The 26,289-nt window shown below is 33.9% G+C and overlaps 2 protein-coding genes across 2 annotated transcripts in view; one reads left to right on the top strand and one right to left on the bottom strand.

Moving 5' to 3' along the window:
* The window catches only part of LOC136038749 (protein smoothened-like), a gene marked incomplete in the record, with an annotated part of 120,216 nt that extends 117,785 nt beyond the window's left edge, over nt 1-2,431 (bottom strand). The window contains 1 exon segment of the mRNA XM_065722106.1: nt 2,355-2,431.
* A 1,988-nt stretch (nt 2,432-4,419) lies between these two features.
* LOC136038446 (uncharacterized) lies at nt 4,420-23,689 on the top strand. Its single transcript, XM_065721521.1, has 5 exons — nt 4,420-4,640; nt 11,348-11,419; nt 14,210-14,307; nt 15,328-15,619; nt 23,536-23,689. The coding sequence occupies exons 1-5, from the start codon at nt 4,560-4,562 to the stop codon at nt 23,671-23,673; spliced, it is 681 nt and encodes a 226-aa protein (XP_065577593.1). The 5' UTR covers nt 4,420-4,559; the 3' UTR covers nt 23,674-23,689.
* The last annotated feature ends 2,600 nt before the right edge of the window (nt 23,690-26,289 follow it).

The following is a 26,289-nucleotide window of genomic DNA, read 5'->3' as shown; positions in this document are numbered from 1 at the left end:
AACAAAAACAAAGCACAACAAAATATGTGGCTAGAAGACATGTAGCAACAGCAACTGTCATAATTATACAAGCCTGGTGCTTGCCAAATGCCACAGATCAAGAGAAGCTTGTTCTCCTGCAATAGCTTACGACAAAATATAAATCCTATAAAACTTATTATTGTAGTTTTTGTTATAATCATTTATAATTGTAACATATAGTTACATCATTCACCATCTTGTATATGAACATGTAGTATTTTGTCAAAGAATACATTTTAATCTTAACAATATGTTTTGGTACTTACAACAGCACAGAAAAATATAGTCATTTCCTTTCAAATCAGCCATTAAATAGCTTTCTTTTTGAGTACACTGCTAGCAGTGGAGAAAACAAACAAAGAAGACATATCAAACTCCATGTATAAGGAAAATAATTTTCCTTTTATTAAAGGGTTGTTGGCCATAATAATTCTAATGGTGTACTTTTTATTTTGATCTGATGCCATTGGTAGCTTGGTGCTGCAGTGAGATGTTATTTTATAGGCTTCTATTTTTTTTTCTGCTTGGGAAATTCTGGACAAGCTACTTTTTGCTATCTTGGAAAGATGTTAGGTTGGGAAACTGAAACTTTCAGGGATGGATCTACAGACAAAAGTATCTTATGTCCTGGGAAGGCACTTCAAAGTAGAGTATAAAACCAGTATCAAACTGAGCAAAATTATGTTCAACTAAAACCCTCACACCTTGTTACAAGACAAGAATTGAGAAGAATTGTGTATTTTATATGACTAGCTAAAAGTTAAAGATAAGCATTAATATAGTTATTACTAAAAATATTTAAGATCAAACACTTGAAATTATTAGTTTATTGACTTGCTTACAAGGACCTCTTTTTGGAAATACTAATTATACTCTATATTAATTCTATATATCACAAATACTAAATATAATTTTTGTTTTAAATTGCCTGTGAAAACAGAGACCATACTTTTAATTTATGGTGACAAAATAATGGTGAAAATTTCACCAATAAGATGGGGTTCTTGTTACTACCCTCACACTACATAATAATGCAGTAAAACATAAGTGGTCTAAGAACCCTATCTATATTTTCTAGGATGCCAAAGAAAAGTGATTTTTCCCAAAGAGAGATGTTTTACCCTACCTATCTCTATTCCTTCTCTCTCTATATGGCACTAACCTTTTCAAAATTATTGTGCTATAAAAAAAGAAACCTTTCAAAATAGATATTCTGCTTAAACAAAGTAGGCTAGGCCTAGTTTACAAGAAAAGCATTTTCATTTTCACAACTTTGCTTAGTCCCTATTTGTGAAATTTTAAAGATTTGCAAATATATTTCCCAAATTTAGAAAAAAGCTTTGAAACACCCTAAAGTTCTACTTTAATATAGCAATTGCATTTTTAAAATTAAAACCAAAGAAAAATAAACTGAAAATTAAAGTAGCCTATAGGCTATTGTTGTTATGTAAAATTCCCATAGGTAGAGACTAGACCTGTCAAGTAGATAAGTTTCTTGGACTTAGAAACCAAAAGAATGATAACATAGTAGCTTGGCAATACCTTCCAGAGCACATTTTTGGCCCTGAATTCATTAGGCTACTGAAACCCTCAGTTTCCTAACCTAGCCTATTTACAAGGTAGCAAAAGGTAACTCATCTAGAATATTATAGTCTGTTTGGTAAAATTCTAGTTAATTGACTTCTTGCTACCTCAGAAAGGGTTTAGGTTAGGAAAATGAAGCTTCCAGGGGTGAATCTACAGACTAAAGTATGTCCCAGGGAGGTAATTTGAAGCAACTATCTCTACTCCTTCTCCCTCTAGAGGGCCCTGACCTTCAAAAATATGTGTGTTATAAAAGTGAAACCTTGCAAAATAGATCTTCTGCTTAATTGAAGTACAACAAAATTGTTTTCAGCTTCATATCTTTGCTCAATTCCATTTTATAAGGTTTTAAAGATATGCAAATACATTTCCTAAATTTCAAAACAAAAACATTGATATGGCTCAAAATTCTACTCAAAAAACAGAAATTGCATTTTAAAAACTAAAGGCAGAGAAAAAGCAACTGGTAACTAAAAATTAATGTAAAGTGTGGTTTTGTCAAAATTTCAATAGGTATAGACCTGTCACGTAGGCAAAGTTCAGGGCCCTCTAGAGGGAGAAGGAGTGGAGATGGGTACTTTAAAATACCTTCCCGGGACATGTTTTGGAATGTAGACCCATCCCTGAAAGTTTCATTTTTCTAACCTAAATCTTTTCCGAGAGAGCAAGAAGTCAATTAACTAGAATTTTACCGTCTGTATTACTTACTTGATTTTTAACAATTTTACAACGTTTTTACGTTGTCTTACCGATCTTTCAAATGGTTTACATTTGGGGCAACTTCTTCTTGAAATGCCAACAAAGAAGCATATTTAAAATTCGAATTTCTTGCTGAAGATGATTAATATGATTGAGAACCAGTCTTAATAGCCCGTTCAGACGCATGGGGAAACGCATCAAAATCAATCAGTACTATGGGAAAATCGGTCGATTCTTTTATTAGTAACAATCGGTCTTGGGGCTGGGAATCTTTTTTCTTATGGTACTGATTGGTTTTCGTGCGTCCTCAAAGAAAAATGAGTATGCATTTCCAAAACGAAAAATGTCAACCATTCAACAAGCGAAAGAATTAGATACTTTTCCGAAACCATCTGTTTTATCCAACACATAAAATTCTTTGTGCTAACGCGAAAAAGGAAGAATTTTATCGAGAAATGAATTTAGCTTGGATACTTGGCGCATACAAGCTCATGTTATATGTTTTTCTAAGGAAAAATTATGCACAAATCATTTGAACACTTTTGCCCTTGAACCAATCGGTTTCCCCGTACATATGAATTGACCCTAAAGTTAAACATACATTTTTATTGGTGAGCAGATTAAAGGCAAATCTACAATGAATAAACTCCAGTAAAAACGAATAGAAAATACAATCTTATTTAATTTAAAAATTTTGCAACAACAGTTTTTGAAAGAAAAGCAGCATTTGGACGGTTGCACTGTTGCAATTGGATTTCAAATCACGAGGTCAAAAAGCAATAGTCTGTTAGTGTGGATGTGAAAGAACAAAACCACCTTTGTTTTCTTTAATCTATTTACAAATCACGAGATGTTATTTGTATGATGTGTTTAGTAATTAGTTACGTAAAATCATTTCAAAAGAAAAACGATTTCAATAAAAATAAGGAGCGATAATATTTCCTAAAATGAGTAGAAATAATATGTTGTCAGTGATCAACCTTTAAGCGAACAGAAAGTACTAAGAACGAACAAATACACTCTAAAACAAACAAAATTTAAATGAATAATCACTTCAAACTAAAAAAAACTACCACAAAGAAAAGTAAGATTACTGCCCTTGAAAACTACCACAGGCTAAAATGTCATTTTTGGTTTACTGAAAACAATATGCATTTTATGCGATATTTTTTTTCAAACAGTACATGGTAACAAACTTTAGGTAAGAATTGACTCGCCACAATAGTAACCAGGATTCTAAAACGAGAATTTCGATAATAATAGATACATCAAGCGAATTAGCTTTTTATGCTGATTCAAAAAATATTGAACTCACTGTTAAACATCAAAAGCTACATGCCTATGAAAATTTAAACAACATTCAAAAAGGGGAATAAAAAACTCAAAAAGTGTGCAGACATTTTCAAGGGGAATTTTTCGAGGTGGGGGGCGATAGGGTTTACGCAAGGAGGGGGGGGTTGCGTGGGAGAATCTGTCAATGGAAGAATTTATCATGAGGGAAGAAAATTTCCATGAAGGAGGCGCAGGATTTTCTAGCTTTATTTAAAAAAACAATCAGGAAATAAATAAAAAAAGTTTTTTCAGCTAGAAGTAAGGAGCAAAATTAAGACATATAACGAACAGAAATTATTTTGTATATAAGTGGGTTTGTCTCCTCACAATACCTTTTTCTTTACGCTAAAGTATTCTTAGGAATTTCAACCATTTATTCTACGGTCTTTGTGATTCAGGGGTCTTCTTCAAGAATTGGGAAAACAATTTAAGCTTTAGTGTAAAGAGTGAGGTATTGACGAGGGGTAGAATCCTCTCATATATGTAATTAAAACATACAAATATAAAAGTTCGTTACGTAAGTTAATTCGCAAGTTACGTATATTTATTTATCAACGTTCTCTCATCATTGTTCTATATAGCAGAAAAATGGCGCTCTTTACATTTTTTGCTAACATCAGTGAGTTGTAAGATCTTAGAATAATGCCGGATGCACATTGGTTTTTCGTCCCGTTCACATTGGCACGAAAAACCCGTTTAATTTACTTTACACTTTCACTTAGTTCACTTAACTTAGGCTTTTTTCAAAGTTGAACTTTTTTCAACTTAAAGATGATTTAAAAGAACGGAAATCTTTGCCGAATTATGTGAGATCTTAGGTGTAAGATCTTAGTGAAAAAAATGGCACGATAACGAGGCTCCGTTTGGCATAAAGTACAAAAGTCTGACATCGAGGGTGTGAACTTCAATCAACAATAAAAGTCATGCATTGGAATACACCCAAGTTTCAACTTGAAGAACGTGTCGTTTTTACTTGTGCAGACCGTCAATCCTTATGTGGACAGGTGAGCCCTTTTCATTTTAAGACTATAGGCCTAAAGACTAAAAAAAACTTGAAGTCATTCTCATAAGCTTTTTAAACACCAGACCAAGAAACCATTTTTTTACCAATAGACTCACCAGATCCAAGAATTCTCTTAGTTAGTATACAGTGATTTCCATCAGTGTAAATACATTCAAATCTGTCAATGGACAAGGGCTGTCAACAATGCACCACAGACAGCTTGGTTCACTAGCACTACTGAAGCTGCCAGATATTATCCTATTGTTAGCAAATTCAATTTAAGGTAATAAAAATAAAATTATTTGAGACTATATTAGCCCTAGAAGAATATGTACTGCAAGAATCATTACATAAAACTTATAAAGGCTTGAAATAATAGTCAATAAATAAGGCTAATATAGTCTCATGTCTTGAAGCCACACAAACCGGTTGATTCTCAGCTAGTAAAATTCTCAGCTAGTGAACCAGGTTGATTCTCAGCTAGTAGGCTAAATGAAATATGCTAGCTGTATATCACACTTGTCCAGTTTTGTGCTTTTCTTAATTATTCTTATGCCATTTGAGCTCAAGTTAGAGATGTACCCAGAAAGATATTTGAACAATATGAAGAGGCTAGAGCAGCAGTAGGCAAGTTGAATCCAAAATGCTGTTGGAATTATATTTTAGCATATCATTCTGGTAGATACTCTCTTCTGTAACTTAAATAAAATGGCCAAATAGTAGATTATTGAAAGGATATTTCCAATACTATAAATGGGCAGTTTGATTTCTCCACATACTGTGCATTGCATACCCAATTAATAAGATGACCAAGGAACTCAGTGTTCAGTCAAGAGTAGAGCAACAAAGTGCAGGTTGTTAAAGACCTAGCCTATATGATGTACCTTATCTCTAGGACCTTAAAATACTTTCCTGGCACAGTATCACAAGTGGGATAGTGTAATAAAAGTGTGCAGGATTTGGAATTCTGAATATAATATTCCTAGCTTTTCCAAGCCAGACAATTCAAAGAGAACTATCACCACATTACTTAGTCTGAAGTCATGAAAAATATTCAAATTTCTACCAAACCTACCAACTACTATGGAACACAACAAAACCATTTAGTTATCTGTACATGCTATTGAATTAATGAGAAACTCATTTCTAATTGGGAAACTAATTAGAAAATGGTCAGAACCCTGACCATTGTTTATTATTTCTGTTGCAAGCCTATTGCCAACCAAAAAAAAAGAAAAATCAATAGTACTGCTTTCCTGCTTAAGCATGTAAACTCACCACAACTTCTATTAGTGCCAAAGGGATCATTTGCAATAGCTAACCTGGTTTTACTTCTAAGATCAATGGGTTCCTTGCACTAGTAATTAACCTTTCTTCTTTTATCTTGGCTACACCTAAGGATCTTGTAAACAGATGATTTAACAATAAATCCTATCCTAGAAGAAAATTACATGTTACTCTGAATTTGTAAAAGTATAGCCTATACACTAAAATAACCATTTGCAATTAAATAAGCACCTGGAAAATCATTCCTAATTTTACAAATGTCTTCATATAGTAATAGACAAATATCTTTAGACTTACATGAAATATCATTGGGAAATACACATACTGTTCCTAAAATGACACTTATTTGACAGTCTACTTTAAGTTTAAGCCAAATAATATTCTGTGAAGCATACATAATAACTCTGAAACCATTGGAAAAGGATTTTCTCTTCACACATATAACTACACTTCCAGAATTACAAACCACTAATTATAAGTTAACAGGCAGGTTTGTAATTTTTTACCTTGAATATTCTATGTCACTAATCTAATATCTTAAATATGGCCATCATGCTATTGAATTCTGAAAGAACTATGTGACTTTTTTGCTCCTTAGACATTTCTTGCTACTTTGCTGAGGTACCTCTGAAATTATTTTGTTTTTTGTTCACTTCTATATTTTCCCCAGTCAACAATTTTCTCCTATGTTTTTATTCCTTTGCTTACTTTTATCATCAGGGCTTATAATATCTTCTTTGACTTGCCTTTCATTACTTTACAATTTAGTGGGTTAAGTGGGCTGCTTAAAATTTTGCAATGGGAACTGTGAGGGCTTTAGAATTATGTCTATAAACTTGTCTTCTTTACTATCCTCTTTAGAATCCAATCCACTGTCAGGTGATTTCATGTTTGATAAATGTTTTTTTTTGCACACTTTTTATAATTTCTACTGTTGTGACTATTTCTACCCTCTTTACCATCAGCTTCTTCTACTGTCTGAGCTATTTTATTGTAGACATACAAATGGCCATTAATATACAACTTGGTGCCATGCAGTTTTACTTCTATCCTCCATTGATTGCTTACTTATTCATGTTTCAATTCATTTTGAGCATTCTTTTCTGTGACTCTGTATTTTGGACTGAGGAAATATTATGGCTTGAAAAGATGTGGGAATCCCATAATAAGGTGTCCATATTTTCCTTAGAATTGAAATGAACTAGGACAAGTGTGATTTCCTTTTGGCTTTTTATTCTAAAAGCATCTTTAACATTACAGAGATATAGTAAAAATTGGGCCAGTAGGTTGGCATTAGTTCCAATGTTTTGTCTACTTGGGATTTATAAGACTTAGGACTCAAATTGTAAATAATCAGATTCTCTTTTTGTTCTTTTCCTAGTTTTTCTGTCTGGGAGTTAAAGTCCAAGAATGTACTTTAAATCATTTACTTGTTTTGTCAATTCCTTATGTGTGCTATTATTGTTGGTTATCTGAGTCTTTATCATGTCCAGACTTTTGCTGTAGGTTAGAAGTATTAGCTGTAAACTCAAAAATGATTGCCACATTTTGTCAAAATTCCCCAGCAGTTTTAGGATTAGTTCCAAGCACCTTTTTTTGGCATTTTGAAATATTTACAAAAACAGACAAAGAAAAGGGACACTTTTGAAAACTTAAGATGGCACTATAATTATGACTGAGCAATTAACTTATGAATGCACTGATAAAAATATATTTGCTTGATTTTCAGTAAGAAAAAAAAATCAAATGAAAATGACAAACTAAGTTCACCACTTGAAGCAGCATACAAATTTGTATAGACAGAGGCTTAATGTATTTGAAGGTCTTGGGGGGAAATTGAAAGAATTTTGGCATGAAGCCTCAATATTTCCCCCTGCATTATTGTCCAGATTTGTTTATCCTTGTTGCAAATCATACATATTATCATTGTTATGGAATACAGTGAAAGTGTCGCACCTACCATCAATGAAGGTATTGTTGCACCCAATATTTATTTTGTAATTAACTATTAACAGTGATACACCTATGTATTCTGTCCCGGGAGCAAACTTTAAAGGTAATTTGTATGAAGATCTCAACAAGATTGTCTTCTTCAAATTTCTGAATGACCAGAGACAAGCAAAAAGGTTCAATATTGTTTGGAATCAGTGTTGTGAAAGGACAGTTAAAGAACTCAAAAGAGAAAAAAGAGGTCCCAGTGCTAGAACACATGCTTGTTGTCATGCAAAAGTGCCTGGAAGATACAATGAGTTTTTGGCAGGTAGGGACAAAAAAAGGATTTTTTATTCTTGTCAACAGAGATTGCTTAAGTAAACTCTTCTGACACTAGATTTGTATCTATCACATCAAAAGATCAGGTATTTTCTCCAACACAGGGTCCTTTAATGCAATAGTGTAATCATTAATAGGAAAACATGCATATGCTGGTTCATCTTCTTTATGTCCTCAAAAATAACTCACTTTGTATGTACCAAAGACACAGATGGTGCTGTAATGCTTCTGGGTAATTTTTACCAAATCTGATGAGCAAATCCCTTGGCAGATGTACAGGTTTTGTTGAAATTGGGAGAACATGAAAAAATGCTCTATAGATGTACAAAAGCAAAACTGGAATGCTTTAAGATGCAGCAGTAGAAATTGAACTGACCATGTAAAAAACAAAATATTAAAACTCATCTATTATACAAGTTTCATTTTTTTTTTCATTTAGTGTTGTTAGTTCACTTTTCTGTGCATTCATTTCAGCTGCTATTTGGAGAAAATGTTAGGGATGAAAAATGTATACTTAGGATGTTCATATGGATTTTTAATCAAGGCTGAAATAAATTTTGTCATTAATCAAACAGTTTGTGGTAACAAACTGTAGTAAGGAGCAACCTGGCTCAATAGTAACCAAAACTCAAAAAAATTGAATTTAAAGTTTGACTCTTTGCCACTATTCTACTTTTTAAAACAATTAAGAGCTTTAGCGTAAAGAGCGAGGGATTGCGGAGGGGACAACCCATTTCATATATGGAGTAATTTCTGTTCGTTTTAAGTTTTAATGTCGCTCCTTACTTTCGGCTAAAAAAATTAGTTTTTTTTATTTAATTATGCATTTTAGGTGTTATTTTGACCATTTTTTCTATTTGTATGATTTTCCACCCCTCCTGACAGTATCTCAAAATTTATTTTTGACTATAAAATGTTGTTTCAAAATTAAGAAAGAACTTAATCTTTACTTTGATGCCTAACATGCATTCTTTAGTGGAAAAAACTTCTTTCTTTCCCCCTCCCCTGACACCGGTGTCCCCTAGGGGTAAATCATTGTTCACTCAGACTAAAAATGCTCTCCTTTGCTTGATCTCCTATATATAATGGAAAATAAACTTTTGCATCAACATGTAATGACTGGTGGCATTTGTATCCATTTTTTTATTTTGAAAAGTTTTATAATTTATTTAACAAGATGTAATTTTTTTTATTACATAATTTTTCATTTTTGTTTATTTTCATTAGACACAGAAGACAGACAGTGATTATTGGTGTATGTGGCTTTCAACACTTTCTTTATTGTGGTCTTATTCTTTAGTTTTACTTTTGATATTTTTCTCTGTTATTTTTGATTAAAACAGTCTAAAAATATGCTGAACTCATTTCAAAGCTAATGTAATTATTCTCAAATATTCAAGTTTTTTTTTTTTACTTTTCCTTAGGTTTCCTATTGGGCACTGCTTAGTGTAGATAGAGTGTGACATCTGCCTCATCCATCTGCTTTGGGCCATGGCAAGCGTTTGTGCTTCACTTGTTTTGATGTTTGCCATGGTCAGGAAGTCAAACAGGCTGCAGGACTATTGTTCCTTTGGTCTGTTTTGAGGTTGCTTCCAACCAGATTTTGTAGGGTCAAAGTCAAAGATCGTCTTTGCTGTTAAATGCAGGCGTATTCCAAGTAGGTATCCAAACCAATGTAAGATATGGTCTGCTGCTTGGGTTGAAAAATGAGTTTACTTGGTGAGCAGTATTGGCTTCTTGCTACTCACAATGTCACACCACCACAGACCTTTGATCTGTCTTAGGCTCTTCAACTGGAATGTATCAATAGCCTCTATGGTTGCGGCTGATGCATACAATGTCTCTACTCTGTAAAACATCACAGAGCTGACGAGGGCATTATAACTTAGCAGTTTATCTGAACAACTGATATTTGGTTATCCCCAAAGGTTTAACCTGCCCATGGAAGAGGGTGCTCTGGATATCCTTACTTGCACCTTAGAGAGAAGCAATCCATCTATAGAAATTGTGGAGCCCAGATAAGCAAACCTTTGAACAACTTTGATACCAGTTAATCTGGCCAGGCTAACTGAAGAATTCATGGGAGGAGATGTTGAGTCAATGGCCTTATTTTTTGTTTTATTTCAGTTCATTTGCGGTTGCACTTTTGCAGCCTATTCTTGTAGGATTTGAAGTACCTCCAGCAACTGATCCATGGAGTCCGCCAGGATGGCCAAGTTGTCAACAAAATCAGCATCTGAGATACGCGATCTTCAAGCTTGAACCCAAAGCTGACACGTGAGTGGTCTTTGTCATAACATGCTCTATGATGACAATGAATAGCTCTTGGGCCATTGCACATCCTTGATGTACCCCTGTCATGATTTGGAAGAACGCCCTGGCAATTGACTTGTACACAGGTCTCTCTACCATGGTATAGAGCTTGAAGGTTCTGGATTATTTTTCAGTGAGACCAGTTGGTTTTAGAATCCACCAAAGAGCTTCTTGGTTCACAGATTCGAATGCAGTAAGGAAGTTGACAAAGGTAAAAAAAACTTTCTGTCGGAATTCCGTGAATTTTTCTGTTATCTATCGAATCATGAAAATCAACTCAATGATTGAATGGTCCAACATAAAACCAGCTTGCTCTGGTCGCCGAATTGTGCAAATAATATTCCGACATTGATCCAGGAGGACCACTGAGAAAAGTTTTCCAGGCACTGCCAACAGATATTCAAGTGAGCAGAAGGAGTGAGCAGAAGTAAGATATTCAAGAAGATCTATACATTTTAAAAAGTAGCATAACTTTACAATATAGCCCAAGTCTATGCACCAAGTTCCACATTTATACAGAAAAAAAATTATGGTGTTATGGGGTTATAACTGTTGATTGCAAGGAACAAAAAATACCACAATTTAGCCTGATATTTTGATGTAAAGGTCAAAGAAATCAGTGTGAAAGGCGTATACCAATTTCAAAGCACCTTATTGGTTCTTTATAATTAAAACTATTAGATAATTGAAACATTTCAGTTTTTTTAACCTGTATAATCTTTGCCAAGTCTTTACAGTAAGTCTTGTTTAAGCAAGACCAAATACAAGGTAAAGTAAGTCTTAGTTAGATTCATTTAGGTGTCAACTGTTCTGTGCACTATGTTCTCTCTCTTTTAGATACTTCAACTTCGCCATTGCAAAGATGAAAATCAAAAGCGAACAATACAGTATTTTATTAAACCAGAAAATGTAAGTGTTTTCCTCTTGTATCAAATTCTAGTTCTGTTAGTATTTTTCTAATATCTCAATATATTAGCTCCAATCTAAAGGTCCAATGGAGATGTGCAAGTAAAATACAAATTAGTTTTTTGAAATTATAAATTGTTTGGTTGAATCTTGGCGGGAAGTACGAATTTTGAATAGTGTTACAGTCTCTAAACTCAGTTCTCTCCCTTAACAATTTATTTGAAAACCTGTTTTGTAAGTTTCTGTTACTTTTAGTTGCGATTTACTTTTTATTATGTTGTAATTATGGCTTACCACCATGATAAGGGAGCGTAATCATCATCCTGATAAAGATTTTTGATGATGGTGAATTTCCTAAGTTATTTAGCTTTCCTGCTTTGGAAATGGCACCAAAGTCTACCATTTTCGTACTATATGTCATTTTAGCCTGGTCCCGTTAAGACAAATTTATAAAAAGCACAGAGACGTAAAACTTAGGAAATGGCACCAAAGTCTACCATTTTCGTACTATATGTCATTTTAGCCTGGTCCCGTTAAGACAAATTTATAAAAAGCACAGAGACGTAAAACTTAGCTCTGAAGAGTGCTTTAAGCCTTATTTCTTTAATCTTCCAGTAACCCACTTATACTTTAGAGAAAACAAGAAGACACATCAGGGCCACCTATGCAAAAATGGGATTTTCCTGTTTTTTTTTTTTTTTTTTTTTTCAAGGCTGGGTAATGTGACTGTTCCAAATTAGTATCATCTGGGAAGTTTTCCTCACAGGACAGTTTCATTAAAGAGTGTTTTGTAAGTTTTGATTGCAGGGATCCATAGTTTGCTCTTTACAAGTTTGTTGCTACGTTCTTTAAATGAAGGAAAACGTGAAACACAACAATGACACCCACAGTCTCCCAAGAAACTTCAAAAGGGAAATACAAGCACAATAGTTCCATCCAGGATCAAAAGAGATATTTATCACCTCTGAGGTGGAGGTACTAGCACTAGGGTAGTATAAGCTTTGTTTTTATAGATCCTATATAAGCAAATAATTGACTAGGTCAATTTAATAACACCTGACTATAGATGCTTGTAGTATTTATCCAACCGGCATCCCTGTGGAAAAAGAGGAATGGTAGTATCCTTAGTTGATTGGATGCTTCTGAAACTTACATAGTCTCAGAATTTCCTTTGGCACCTTCAAACGTATGGTGCTTTATTTTTAAGCTCAATTAAAATCTGTAAAATGTTACAATAGACTATCTTATTTGTTTATTATTTTTATCATTGCTATTTTTTTGCAATGTCAATGGAATTCCTCATTGCCTGATTTGATTTGTAGGTTTTGTCATATTTAAGTGAACTCTCTCTGTCTCTCATCCTGTCTCTCTATTTCTTTTCTCTTTTTATATAAGTTAATGTTTTAAAATAATATGCGTGTAAATGTGTAATGCTCTTATCGTTCGAAGTTCCAATTTTATTTTTTAATAATCCCTCTCCTTTGTAGGCCATGGAGCCTTTTTCGGGATTTGTTGTTGAATGATTTTGTTGTTTTTGGTCGAAACATATCTTATATTATTCTTATCTTGTAGTATACTCCATATTAGAAGATAAATGTATCATACTCCCTAAATGCGTTCTGACTCCAACCCTCTTGCAGCTTGCAACATTCTATGAAACATGGTTCCAGAATCTGCCAAAAGCTGCCACTCCTACAATCTTATACAAAGTATTATAGGGAATTTCCACTTAATGACTGAGGTCTCCTTAGTTTTCCTTGTAGTTGATGTCTCTAGATTGGGTTTGATGTTTCATTGAGTTGGTGGAATCATGCGCTACTCTCCTGCCTAGCTTGTGATTTTGGGATTGTTAAGGTGGACGGCTGAATCTGGGTTTTCTTTATATTTTTCTCTTGGTATTTTTTCTCCCCTTTTCCTTCCAGGCCATGGAGCGTTATGGGGGAGATTATGTTGTAGGTAATTTTTGTTGTAAATTGGTTTACAAATCAAAGAACTCAGAACTGATTAAGTTGCTAGAATCAGTTGTAGAATAAAAAAGGAAGAAAAAGACGGATTAATCCTGCACTATCCAAATGACAGTATCCCTTTGAAGGGTGATAAGAAAAATTTTCGTCATTTTACCCTGCACTCCAAAAGGGAGTGAAAAATTGGAAAGAGTATAGACAAATTTAAAAATCTTAGCACAGTGTGTTTATGATAATCCAGAAGAATCGGCTTGGTTGATAACGTCTGCATTATTGCCCCCGCAAAAGGTCTCGCACAATTAAGGCTCTGTTTACCTCTAGCTTTTTTTTAATTTTTGACTTCATCATAATATGCAACCTAATGAAATTGAGATGGATCGAATCCTTGACATAGATTAGCTTTAAAAAAAGGCTGTATACAAAAAAAAGTTTAAGCAAAGTTTAATGTTGTAGTTAAATGAGAAGATGATTCAGAACTTGTTTGTTTTTTAGGTGTATATTTTCTTTTGGTTCTGAAAAGGGTGAGCAGAGTTTTTGGCTGAAATTGTTTGTACTTCGTTTCTTTTATCTGTAGCTATCACATCGTCTTCCCATGATTTTTTGTACTGTGTCTGTCTCAAATTCTGTGACAGCCAATCGATCTGTCGTGAAAAAAAATGTTAAATACTAGTTTTAAAACCTCCATTTTTAAACTCAAGAAAATCGAAAATAATGTTTTTCTGATGCAAGTTTATATCTTGTTTTTTTCATGTTTACATCTTAATTTGTTATGTTAGTGCACCAAAATTGTTAAGATTTTGGATAACCCAAATTTTAATCTGGTTTCTAGGTCGATTTTCCGTGCTTATGGGTCTTTGAGAAGTTTATAAGCTTTCAAGAGTCAGATACAGCAAGAAATGAAACCAGGTCAACACAGGAAAACGCCAAGTATGTTTTTTACGGCTTGAATTTTTCAGATCTATTTGTGGCTGTCTTAATTAATTTTTTTTTGTGGCTGTCTTAAACGTATTTTTTTCAATCAACTGGCCAGTCTAAGGGAGTTGTTTGCCCAGTTATGTATGTCTACAAGTTTAAAAGGGGCTCCTTGAGTCAAGCCATTTCCCCACTGGGAATGCTCGAATGTTTGAATTTTTATCGTAGTCAAACGGTCTTGTTTTGCAAATCAAACACCAGTTTTTAAACAGAAATGCTTTGCTTTCAATGGGGGGAATTGGTAGCTTGTAAATAAATATTGTTTGAATTACGAACTCAGATTGCGTATAAACAGTGAGGTTACACCAATATTAAACAACAAGAAGAAAAAGGGTAGCTCCTTGTTTCCCAGTTTCAGCTCACATTGGTTTTCGAATTCCAAAACGAATTTCATTGTTCACGAACCACCAAAAAATTGGTTAGTTCTTTATTGACTACACTGGGCGACAAATTTTCTTTACAAGAAGTCTGATTAGGGAATTTCCTGCATACTTGTTAGGGTGTTGGGATCTTCTTCATTCGTATGAAGCTATGGAATCTAGTATGTCTTTAAAAATTCCCTTCTTGGACTCCCACACACCTTTCCCGAAAAATTCGTAGGTCTATCAACAATGAATAGGGAGGGGAGTTTCATCAGTGAATTTCTACAATGGAAAAAAGGTACCAAGGCAAGGAGAGTTCTAATATGCTGGCTGACTGCAGTTGGACCAAGCTGAAAGATATTCCAGATGCAAAATATGCCCGAAAATCGATATCTACGATTTTTTAGGCTAGTTACAGTTATATAGCTAGTTACTGGATTTACTGCTAATGTAACAGACTTAAATGAGTGTCACAAAAATACTCCTGCCTGATATAGAAAAAATTAAAATGATGTTTGGAATCAGCATGAAAAACACCATTGGGATCTATTGTTTTTATTCTTGTTAAAGAAAAAACATCATTCTTGCCGACCAGTGTTAATTTTTGTTAAAGGTATGAAATAATGCACCGCGCTGAAGCCTCTATAAGTGAAGAAGAAGGCAGCAATCTTGCTTCAAGGATAAAATCTAGCGCATCTACAGTTGCAGCTTCCGAGCAAACATATTCTGAAACGGAATCATTTACTGCTGTTTCGCCTGTTTCTTCAAAAACTGAGTTAAGAACAGTTCGCAGTGCTAAATCGCAGAGGAAGAGGCAAACAAGAAAAGAATTACGTCTAAAGCTCCCCGGCAATCTATGTAAAAAGCTTGACGAAGATAAGGCTTTGGTTAAAAAGCACACAAAGGTGAGATATTTACTGTTTTTCCCATTTTGCGTCCTTTTTGTATATATATATATATATATATATATATATATATATATATATATATGTAAAAATAAGTTGTTTGTCTGTCTGTCGACTGACGTCATGTTTGTGTGTCGACTGACGTCATGTTTGTCGACTGACGTCATTATAAGGATTGAGCTGTATGTCGTCATGAAGTTGTTTGTCGTCTGACGTCATGTTTGTCGACTAACGAAACTACAGACCGGGACACCGGGACACAAATGACGTGTTATGTCTGTTATAACGTAATAGAGGCAACAATCTTGACAGGGCCTTTTGAGGGTGAGGCTTTTCTTATTCCACGCATTCTCATGATTCCAATGGATCTGCCTTTTCAACCTAAAAGATTGCAATTCCCAATTTGATTAGCATATTTAGTTTTCAGTCCAGAACCACTAAAGCTATTATGTAAATATCAAAAATATTTATGTTGTCTGAGCAATAATTTTTAGTTTTTATTTCAAAATAGAAAATTACCTGACAATTTTAGAATTATATCTATCTATATATATATAAATAAGTTGTCTGTCTGTGGATCAGGTGACGTATGTTTCTGTGTCGACTGGCGTCATGAAGTTAGTTGTCGTCATTTTTGCTATGACGGTGACGTCATTAAAGATATTTAAGACATATATGTTCACGTAGAAATCTATTAATGTTTAAGTTTAAAATGACTGATGAACTTACAATGGCAAAAGCCGATGAAGATGCTCAAAGAGTCTATGCCAAAAAACTTGCTGCTGATAGAGAAAGTCAGAAAAGAAAGCGTGCCGAGGAATCAAAAGAACAGCAAGGAAACAGGCTTGAGGCTAAAGAACGCAAAACCGCGCAGTTGGATGAAGATCCACCTGGACAGCGAGAGTCAAAACATATCAAAACTGAAAATGATAGCGATGATGATTGGGTTTGGGATCTTGACTTGGATAAGGTCATCAATGCCTACCAGATTTTAGTTAAAAAAACAAAGGTTCGGCGATATGTATTTCATAGTGAAGCTGAAAAATAAAGAAGAAAAAGAAAACTGAAAAAAGGAAAAATGTAAAAAACTAAAAAATACTAAAAAGAAAAAACACTCAAAGAGAAATTACAGACCAGGACACAAATGCCGACTGGGACAGAGGGAATATAAATAACGACCGGGACACTCAAGGAGAAATTACAGAATGGGATACCGGGACACAAATGACGACCGGGACACAGGCAATATAAATGACGACCAGGACACAGGTATTTAAGAATATCGTTCAAAGACAAATTTTTAATTGTAAGAAGACCGTTGAAAGAGAAATTTCTAATTGTAAAATGACTGAAGAACCTACAATGGCAACACCCGAGGAAGCTGCTCAAAACGAATGTATTCACGCCGAAGTAGCTGAGTTGGTAAAGCGTTATGTTTCAGGTTCTAGGTCCGAGAGGCTCCAGGTTTAAACCTTGGCTTTAGCATTAATACAAAAGAAGAAAAAAACTAAAAAAGGTAAAAACTACAAAAAAACTAAAAAGAAAATATATATATATATTTATATATATCATCTTTTCCACAAAAATAATAATTTAGTGCTTCTGCTTAAAAACAGCAATCGAATTGATGCCTCCTGATACGCAACTATCAACAAAGTGGCAATCGTTGTGGTCGGTGATCAGTTCTTACCTCGACATAATATTCTTTATAGGCGAAACAATCAGTTGACAAGAATTGCTTAAACTCATCGATGCTACGATGCCCTACAATATCCTGACGAATATAAATGACGCCCGGGACACTCAAATAGAAATCACAGACTGGGACACCGGGACACAAATGACGACGGGGACACAGGGAATATAAATGACGACCCGGACACAGGGACACAACTACAACGGGGACGCCGGGGGGCACAGGGGGATATATAAATGACGACGGCAACAAAGGAAATGGTCGATTAGCAATCACCATCAACAAAGCTCAAGGGCAATCAATAGAATCATGAGGTATAGATCTGAATTGACATAGGGACACAACTACAATGGCGCGTAACTAATATGGCGCGTAACGACTTACGCGCGCGGGGGGGCTTGGGGGGGGCGCGAAGCTCCCCCACCAACTAGGTGTTGGGGTGGCGCGAAGCGCCACCCCAACAGCTAGTATATTTCTCCTTGAGTGTCCCTGTCGTTATTTATATTCCCTCTGTCCCGGTCGTCATTTGTGTCCCGGTCTGTAATTTCTCTTTGAGTGTTTTTTCTTTTTAGTATTTTTTAGTTTTTTACATTTTTTCTTTTTTCAGTTTTCTTTTTCTTCTTTATTTTTCAGCTTCACTATGAAATACATATATGTATATATATCTATATATATAAAAATAAGTTGTCTGTCTGTGTGTCTGTCTGTGGATCAGGTGACGTCATGTTTCTGTGTCAGCTGACGTCATGAAGTTAGTTGTCGTCATTTTCGCTATGACGGTGACGTCATTAAAGATATTTAAGACATATATGTTCACGTAGAAATCTATTAATGTTTAAGTTTAAAATGACTGATGAACTTACAATGACAAAAGCCGATGAAGATGCTCAAAGAGTCTATGCCAAAAAACTTGCTGCTGATAGAGAAAGTCAGAAAAGAAAGCGTGCCGAAGAATCAAAAGAACAGCAAGGAAACAGGCTTGAGGCTAAAGAACGCAAAACCGCGCAGTTATATGAAGATCCACCTGGACAGCGAGAGTCAAAACATATCAAAACTGAAAATGATAGCGAGAGACCAGGCAGTCCTTTACAAGTCAGTCGACACAGTTTTGGAACCAAATGAAGCGGTTAATTATCCATCTGAATTTTTAAATTCCATAGATCTTTCAGGGTTTCCACCACACGTGCTACAACTAAAAATAGGCGTACCAATAATACTTTTAAGAAATATCAACCCACCAAAGCTTTGCAATGGCACGCGACTTGCCGTAAAAAAAACAATGGAAAACCTAATAGAGGCCACAATCTTGACAGGGCCTTTTGAGGGTGAGGCTGTTCTTATTCCTCGCATTCCCATGATTCCAACGGATCTGCCTTTTCAATTTAAAAGATTGCAATTCCCAATTTGATTAGCATTTGCAATCACCATTAACAAATCTCAAGGTCAATCATTAGAAAAATGTGGTATAGATCTTAATACTGATTGTTTTTCCCATGGACAATTGTGCGTTGCATGTTCGAGGGTCGGTAAACCTGACAATCTATTTATATGCAGCGACAATTGGACAGCGAAAAATGTTGTATATTCGCAAGTTTTACGCAGTTAATTTGTATAGTATCTACCTATCTATCTATCTATATAAAAACGAGTTGTGTGTATGCATGTTTGTTTGTTTGTAAAAAGAGCGTTTGCATATGACGTCATTATTAGTGCATACGGCTTTGTATATGCACAGACAATGGGAAAGCCAAGAATGTTGTATATTCGCAATTTTTACGTAGTTTAACTCCTGCAGACGAAATGAATGCTTGCCTGAAAAATTCTAATTTATGGGCACACGTAAAAATATTAAAATTAACTACAAATATGCGTGTCCGATTGCAAAACGATGACTCTGGTCAAACATTTTCAGATCAGTTGCTGGCAATTGGAAACGGAAAGCTCCCAGTAGTGGGAAAGCCAAAAATGTTGTATATTCGCAATTTTTACGAAGTTTGAAACACATATATAAATCTATCTATATTCACAGATGGGACACAGGGACACAACTACAATGGCGCGTAACTAATATGGCGCGTAACGACTTACGCGCGCGGGGGGGCTTGTATATATATATGTATATATATATATATATATATATATATATATATATATATATATATATATATATATATATATATATAAATAAGTTGTCTGTCTGTCTGTCTGTGGATCAGGTGACGTCATGTTTCTGTGTCGGCTGACGTCATGAAGTTAGTTGTCGTCATTTTTGTTATGACGGTGACGTCATTAATGGTATTTAAGACATGCGTTCACGGAAACATGTTTAATTATATAAATATAGTGTATATATATATATATATATATATATATATATATATATATATATATATATATATATATATATATATATATATATATATATTTATATACTACTACTACTACTACTAATAACTCACTGCAGCACCAAGCCGCCTGAGGCCAACACAGCTACGCACGCTCCTCCTCCAACCTAATCTATTTAAAGCCTCCCTCTTTACACCCTCCCAGGAAGTTCCCATTTCCTTTAAATCCTTATTTATGACATCCTCCCAACCCAGACAAGGACGACCTGCTTTCCGTGTAGCCCCAGACGGTTGGCCAAAAAGGACAATCTTCGGTAATCTGTCATCCTTCATCCGTAGAACGTGGCCTAGCCATCTCAACCTTTCTTTCATTATAGCCCCAGAAAGCGGGATTGAACCACACTTTTCGTACAACCTACTGTTTGAAATACGGTCAGTCAGCCGGGTACCCAGAACATTTACTGATAACTAATGTGCGTAAGAAAAGCCTTGTTAATATTCGTATCTGTATTTGTTTTAACCTTAAATAAATGGAAGCAGTTATGTTGAAATCTTGACTCGAGCCAGTGGATGAGATGAAATTTTTTATATCTAAAAAGTCAACTTTTATATGCTTCTGTTCTATTTAAAAGTATAAATTAGATAAATTACTTGGAGAAATGATCATAGTTAAAAAGAGTTAAGGTCATCTCTTAGCCTGAGTCAGAAAGGTTCAACCATTGGGTAAAACCAATAACGCTGGATCCGCAGACTAAGTTATATTTCTCAAAGTTAGACTCTGGAAAAAATTTAGCCAAATCAATTATTGTCCTTTCCGTTGTGCAATATTAAATGAAAATGTACTTTTCCTAATGATAATCTCGTCTCCTCTTTGAAATAAATTATAAGAATGTCCCTATTTAGGTTGAAGATGATCTAAAATCAAAATTGCCTTAATAATAAAAAATGGGTGCTAATATTACAATTAAAAAATGAGTTGTTTGATACAAAATATTGACTAAAGTAAGAACATTAATGACTACATAAAATTTTGCATTTGACTTTACGTTGCATAGTGTACTCATGATGTCGTAACCAATGTCATAAAAGGTAGCGTCATCAGAGGTAATGTCATAATGTATTTTCTATTTACGTCATAGTGATGACTTCATAAATAATGTCATCAGAGGTAACGCCTTAATGAAGTGTTTTTCTATTCACGTCATAGTTCTAATAAAACTATGACGATATTCATTATCTAGTATATGAAAATGCAGTTCTCGGTAAAAACATTGATTTTGTTTTAAAGGTTTTTTTTTGTATTACAAAAGCACATAGAGATGACATATTCCAGATGTTATAAAAACAAAAGCTACTACAGCCATTTAACAGTTTTCCTACATTATATATTTGGATTGCTTGGCTCTGATACTTTCCTGTGTTTTTCTTTCTTTTGCTTTGTTCTCTTGCGATCATAATATATTTTTGATATATTTTTAACTCCATAATGCATGATTACCCATAAAATCCCGTAACGAGTCACTTGAAGCAAAAGGAAAACCAAACTAATTTTAAATTTTCAGGCACTTTTTTTTTGGTTTGAATTAAAAAATCTAGATTATTGCTCATTTTCCTGTTAAATAAAATTATTTTGTTTAAAATTTTCAGGAATCATTCTAGTTTCAGTTGACAAACCAGTGTTTTGTTAAAACCCCCAAAAAATTACTGCATTTTACATGACTATGTCTACAAGCTTCTTATAATGGTAATTTTTTTTGTAAAAATATTGATTTTATTTTAAATATTTTTTGTTAATTACAAAAGCACGTAGATGTGACAAATTCCTGATATTAATAACATGAACTATAACATGTGTTATAGAAAAATGCTGTTTTTCGTAAAAAATTTATTATATTTAAAAAATATCTTTTTTAATTACAAGAGGCTTTCAACCCCATCAATTTGCTTTAAAATGAGCAATTAAACAACCCTCAACGACGTTCCAGTGCCCCGCTATCTGAGGAAAAGAAAAAAGACCTTATATGCAGAATATCTTGGTTTCAGCCACTTTTCTTGATTTTCAAGTCAATATATTTTCCCTGTTATTCAAGCCAAGGGACATTTAGTTTCCTATACAGGGCTATTGGGCAAGGCGGTTCTAATGATGTACCTCTTTTTTTTTTGATCTGACTCTTATTTTAGGAGTTATGGGCAATTTGTTTTTTTACTATGGGACGTAATATTCTCTTATAGGTTGCTAGCTACCGCTGCAACCCGGATAATGGATTTTACACAGAAGAAAAAATTGAAACTATTGAGTCTGCTCATTTTTAGAAGATAAATATGTTTCATAAGGTTCTTGTCTACTTTGCCTACGTATTGTAGTACCAATATGACCGGGCTCGTAAAAATTTTTGATCCATCTCTAATACAGGTAAACCTTCAAAGCAACGTTGCAGCTCTAAAGATTTGTAGCTCTGGACGTACGTCTATTAAATCTTTATCGAGTGACGAGCCAAATGCATAGTATTGTTTACTGTTTACGAGAGGTTGTATGTTTCACGAGAGGAAACAACCCGCACTAAGAATTTGAAGAATAGTTTAGTAAGATGCCCCATCCCGCGCTCCTTTTGAAATGGTATCCTGTGAGAGGTTATCTCTGAAAACCTGCCTGTTGGTTCCTTTAAAAGGAAGTTTAACAGACACAGTTCTATGGGGGAAACAATGATAAATGATTATTTATTGGCGCGTCAAGCCTCAATTTGTAACAGCTTAGTGCCATAAAAATTGTCAAAAAAATGCATTTAACCAAAAAATAATAAAGAAATTTCTTATCTGGTGGTCTGAATAAACCAGGAAAGACTTTATTTGACTAGTAAAACTGATACCTAGTGATTTTTTTACAGCTAAAAACAGTCTTGTGAAATGGTAGCACTTGTGCCCTCCCCTAACCAAGTGCTAATTTTGGTATGAATGGATTCCAAGATGGTATTTGACAAAACTTGGGGCTCTGTTAATCTAACAAATAATAAATAGACACAGAGTTGTTTGCATGTTTCATTAGTGCATTTGTTTCTTTGTTTTTCCATTTCAAATAGTTGGATTATTTCTGTCAGTGTGGGATGTTAATAAATATCACACACAAAATAAACATAGCTGTGTGAAAAACCTTCCAACCTCTGTTCATGAACCTTGGCCTTGTGAATCATAGCCTATATTGTTAACCACGACAATAAGTTAGGTTATAACGACAATGCCAATAAGTAGTCATGGCCCTTGTGGCTCTATAGCATCAAATAAATATCTGTCTATCTATCTATCTATTTTTGTGTTATTATTTTAGTCATTTTTATTATTTCTTGTGAGAGTATTGTGTGTTACCATGGTATTATGTGCCGTATTACGTGTCTTTTGTTATGCTGTGTTATTATTATGTGACGGTAATCGTTGCTGCTATGTATGTTTTTATGAAATCCATAAATGCTTGTTTGTTTTTGCTTTTGCCATGACCCGATGAGGCTTTTGTAGCAATAAATATCTATCTATGCATAACAGCAAAATGACAGTGAAATGAAAGTAAAGGGTGAGATTGAAACTTCAAAATAAATGAAAGTTCTACCATTCAAGAGGTAGTCTGCCGTAAGCACTCTCCCTTTAACGAAAACGCAAGTTTCTAAATTGCCGTAGACTAAAATAAGAATTTCATGTCCCTCTTTGATATTGTTCAAGAACTTCATATTTTTTTGATCCAAGTTTGTTTAAGAAGTGGAATATTATTTTTTTTTTCACTTGAACGGAATTTTTGAACTTTAAGTCAGTTTGAAAGAAGAATAATAAAAAAAAAATTAAAAATCTGGCTGTGCTTGCGTCAAATTAAAATATTATTTTCATTCCAGATTTGTAAATTGCCTGCCTCGCCTAATGTCATCGTAATTCTAGAATCGTTTTTGAAGAATTTTGCAGTGAATCTAATCATAAAGACTCCGGATAAAACGAGAACAGGATCTAAAGACCTCACTATTTTAGAAAGGTAATCCATCTCAGCTTATCCCAACTAACTTTAAAGAACTTGATGAAAAATTAAGATGAGCTCGAATTGGGATAATTGCAAGATGATTTTAAAAAATATATTATGGAATACACTCTAACTGTCTTCAGTAGAATTACAAAAGCAAAATCGTTCATTCTTTGTCATATCAAACGAACGAAGAACTGCAAAGTCAGTCGTAATAGTCTAAAATGAGATTAGTTGCAAAATACAAATCTGAAGTAGAGTGAAAAATAGGCAAAGAATGACGATTAGTTTTAATTACGACGATAATTTATTAGGTCTTCAAGGTGAGGCAGAAAGGAAGTATTCTTATATGATTTAGAGCTTTTGAAGATATAGCAAAAAATGCTGTTCGAAGTACATAATAGTAAAGTGCAGGTTTGGAGTTTGAAGCGGCGGTAGCCCCGCTCTCATTTAGGTAATCTTGAGGTATCTAATCTTGAGGGGGGATTACCTGGTGTTGAAATGAAAATATTCTAATTCTAAGTTAAATAATAAGGCCAAAGACTCAGATGAATCTCTCATCGCCTTCCCAATACCTTCTGCACGTTGCTTTTTAGAACAAACTGGCTTTCCATCAGGGTTGCAGCGGTAGTTGCAATCTAGTAAAGAGTGAATCGCGTCTCATTATCAAAGAAAGTTTAATAACACTTTTTGATCAAACCGTCTAGTTCGAAAAGTTGCTATTTGTAGCTGATTCAAGAATGATAATTATTATTTGGATTAACCTTAAGAGTAAAATGTTACTGCGAAAACAAATTTATAGGAATTTCGAAAAGGAGCCTGAAACCCCTCTAAATGGTGTTGTCGTCTCCTGAAGTCTGACTTGACTATTCATTTTGATTTCTGCTCGTTTTAGTTCCAGTCACAATAATTTCTTCTCTTTTTTGGTTTTGTTTTTTCAACCTCAACTCGACTATTCTTTTTTCATTTCTGCTTGTTTTAGGTCTTGTGTATTCATTCCTAGTAATTTCTGTTAATTTAAGTTTAGCATATTGTATAACTTTGTTTCTGTTCGTTTGTTTCGCTCTTTACTTTTATTTGACATATACTTGATGACGTGGACACAAATATTTGAGACAATTAAAATTGCTTTACTTTTTTCAAAAAGGCTCCTTATTGTATTCATAATTTTCTTCCTTTTAAATCCATTCTTTTCAAACACATGTAAGACAATAAGCTAACTGAAATTGAAGATTCAGCAAATACATTTAGTTTTCAGTAACACTAATTATTCTAGAGTAATGGGAAACTTTAAGGGTAGCAACACTACCGTTATAAATAGTAGTTTTTGTTTGTTTTAGGTCTTCATTTGCTCTTGATTTTCAGTAGAAAAATCAACATTCTTAAATTTAATAAGTAATAGAGAATATACCTAAACCAGTACACTATTTCTCGAAATGTTGAATGCTTGCGCTCTCAGGTTTATATATTTTTTTTCTTTTTTTAAGAATTTTTTTTATCCTTTTTATGATAAAGAGCTTATTAAGTAGTATCTCTAAGAAAAATGCAATTGTTAAAGAACTTGTGCTTATTTTACAAATATTGTGTGTATGCTTTGACTAAGTTTTTTTGCATCTTAGTTCGTAGGGTTAGTTTGGTTCAGTATTAGTGTTTAACTTTTAATTTTTTTTTCTTTCTCTTTACTTGTCTTTTTTTCTGACTGTCATTAAAATATGGCCCTGGAAATGGTCCTGAAATATTCGGTATTTTGGTGTAATGCTTGTTATGTGTTTGTTTTAATAATGAAAAAACTACTGTTTTTTATAGCTGTGCTTTAAAAACGTTGTCAATTGTTTTCCGAAGGAAAGTTTTGTATGATATTAAAACTCAAATAAAGGAGAAATAAAGTCATCAAATAAGCCAAACTGAAAGCGCAGAGAAATTAGTATGAACGAAAAAATAAAACAAAAAAAAGTCAAATTAAATTATATATTGAAAATTCTGTAAAATGACAAAATTATCCCGAATAAAAGTGAGGCTACTGCCCCCTTAAGCCCAATAAGGACGAGAGTCGCATTATCGCTTTATTGCTCAACAACTCTCATTGTATTTTTTCTAAAAAAAAGTGTTTTAAGGGATTTCTTTTAATTATTTTAATAAGTTTAACATTTTTTCGTTTTTAATCAAATTTTATTGGAGTTAAATCTAGGAATACTTGTAAAGTCTCTTTTTCCAACTATTCTGCTTAAGAACTAAAATGTTGAATTACAATTCAAACGTCAGTCAAAATTTCAAAATTTTATCAAAATCTTTGCTCAGGTAGTTGTGTGCAATAACGTACGAGTAATACAATAATATGTTTGTATTTGTGTTGGATGGGGAGGAAGATTTTCAATCGTTGAAGATTGAAAATCTGCTGAATTTTCGGTTTTACATGGGTTCAAAGCCATCGTGACCCCCCCCCCTCCTTCCCGCAAACAACTTTGAATATAGACGTATCTTAGTCAATGATCTGGTAAAAGAACCTTCTCATGATTTATTTTCTTATAAATGTTAGTGTATTTAATTAAACGTATGTGTATATCACTTATGAAAAGAATTTTGTTTTATTGTCTACCGAGAATTTTTTTTGGGCGCCACGGGTCGATACAATTAC

The sequence above is a fragment of the Artemia franciscana genome, chromosome 18, assembly GCF_032884065.1.
Source record: "Artemia franciscana chromosome 18, ASM3288406v1, whole genome shotgun sequence".
In the NCBI taxonomy this organism is placed as follows: Eukaryota; Metazoa; Arthropoda; class Branchiopoda; order Anostraca; family Artemiidae; genus Artemia; species Artemia franciscana.
This window is presented reverse-complemented; position numbering and strand designations above follow the sequence as displayed.

Bases quoted from the DNA above. Each gene is read 5' to 3' on its own strand.
- LOC136038446 (XM_065721521.1), top strand. From the start codon at position 4,560: ATGCATTGGAATACACCCAAGTTTCAACTTGAAGAACGTGTCGTTTTT. The intron at 14,308-15,327 runs GTATGTTTTTTA...TTTTTGTTAAAG, and splicing joins TCAACACAGGAAAACGCCAA to GTATGAAATAATGCACCGCG. The intron at 15,620-23,535 runs GTGAGATATTTA...TTTTCATTCCAG, and splicing joins TGGTTAAAAAGCACACAAAG to ATTTGTAAATTGCCTGCCTC.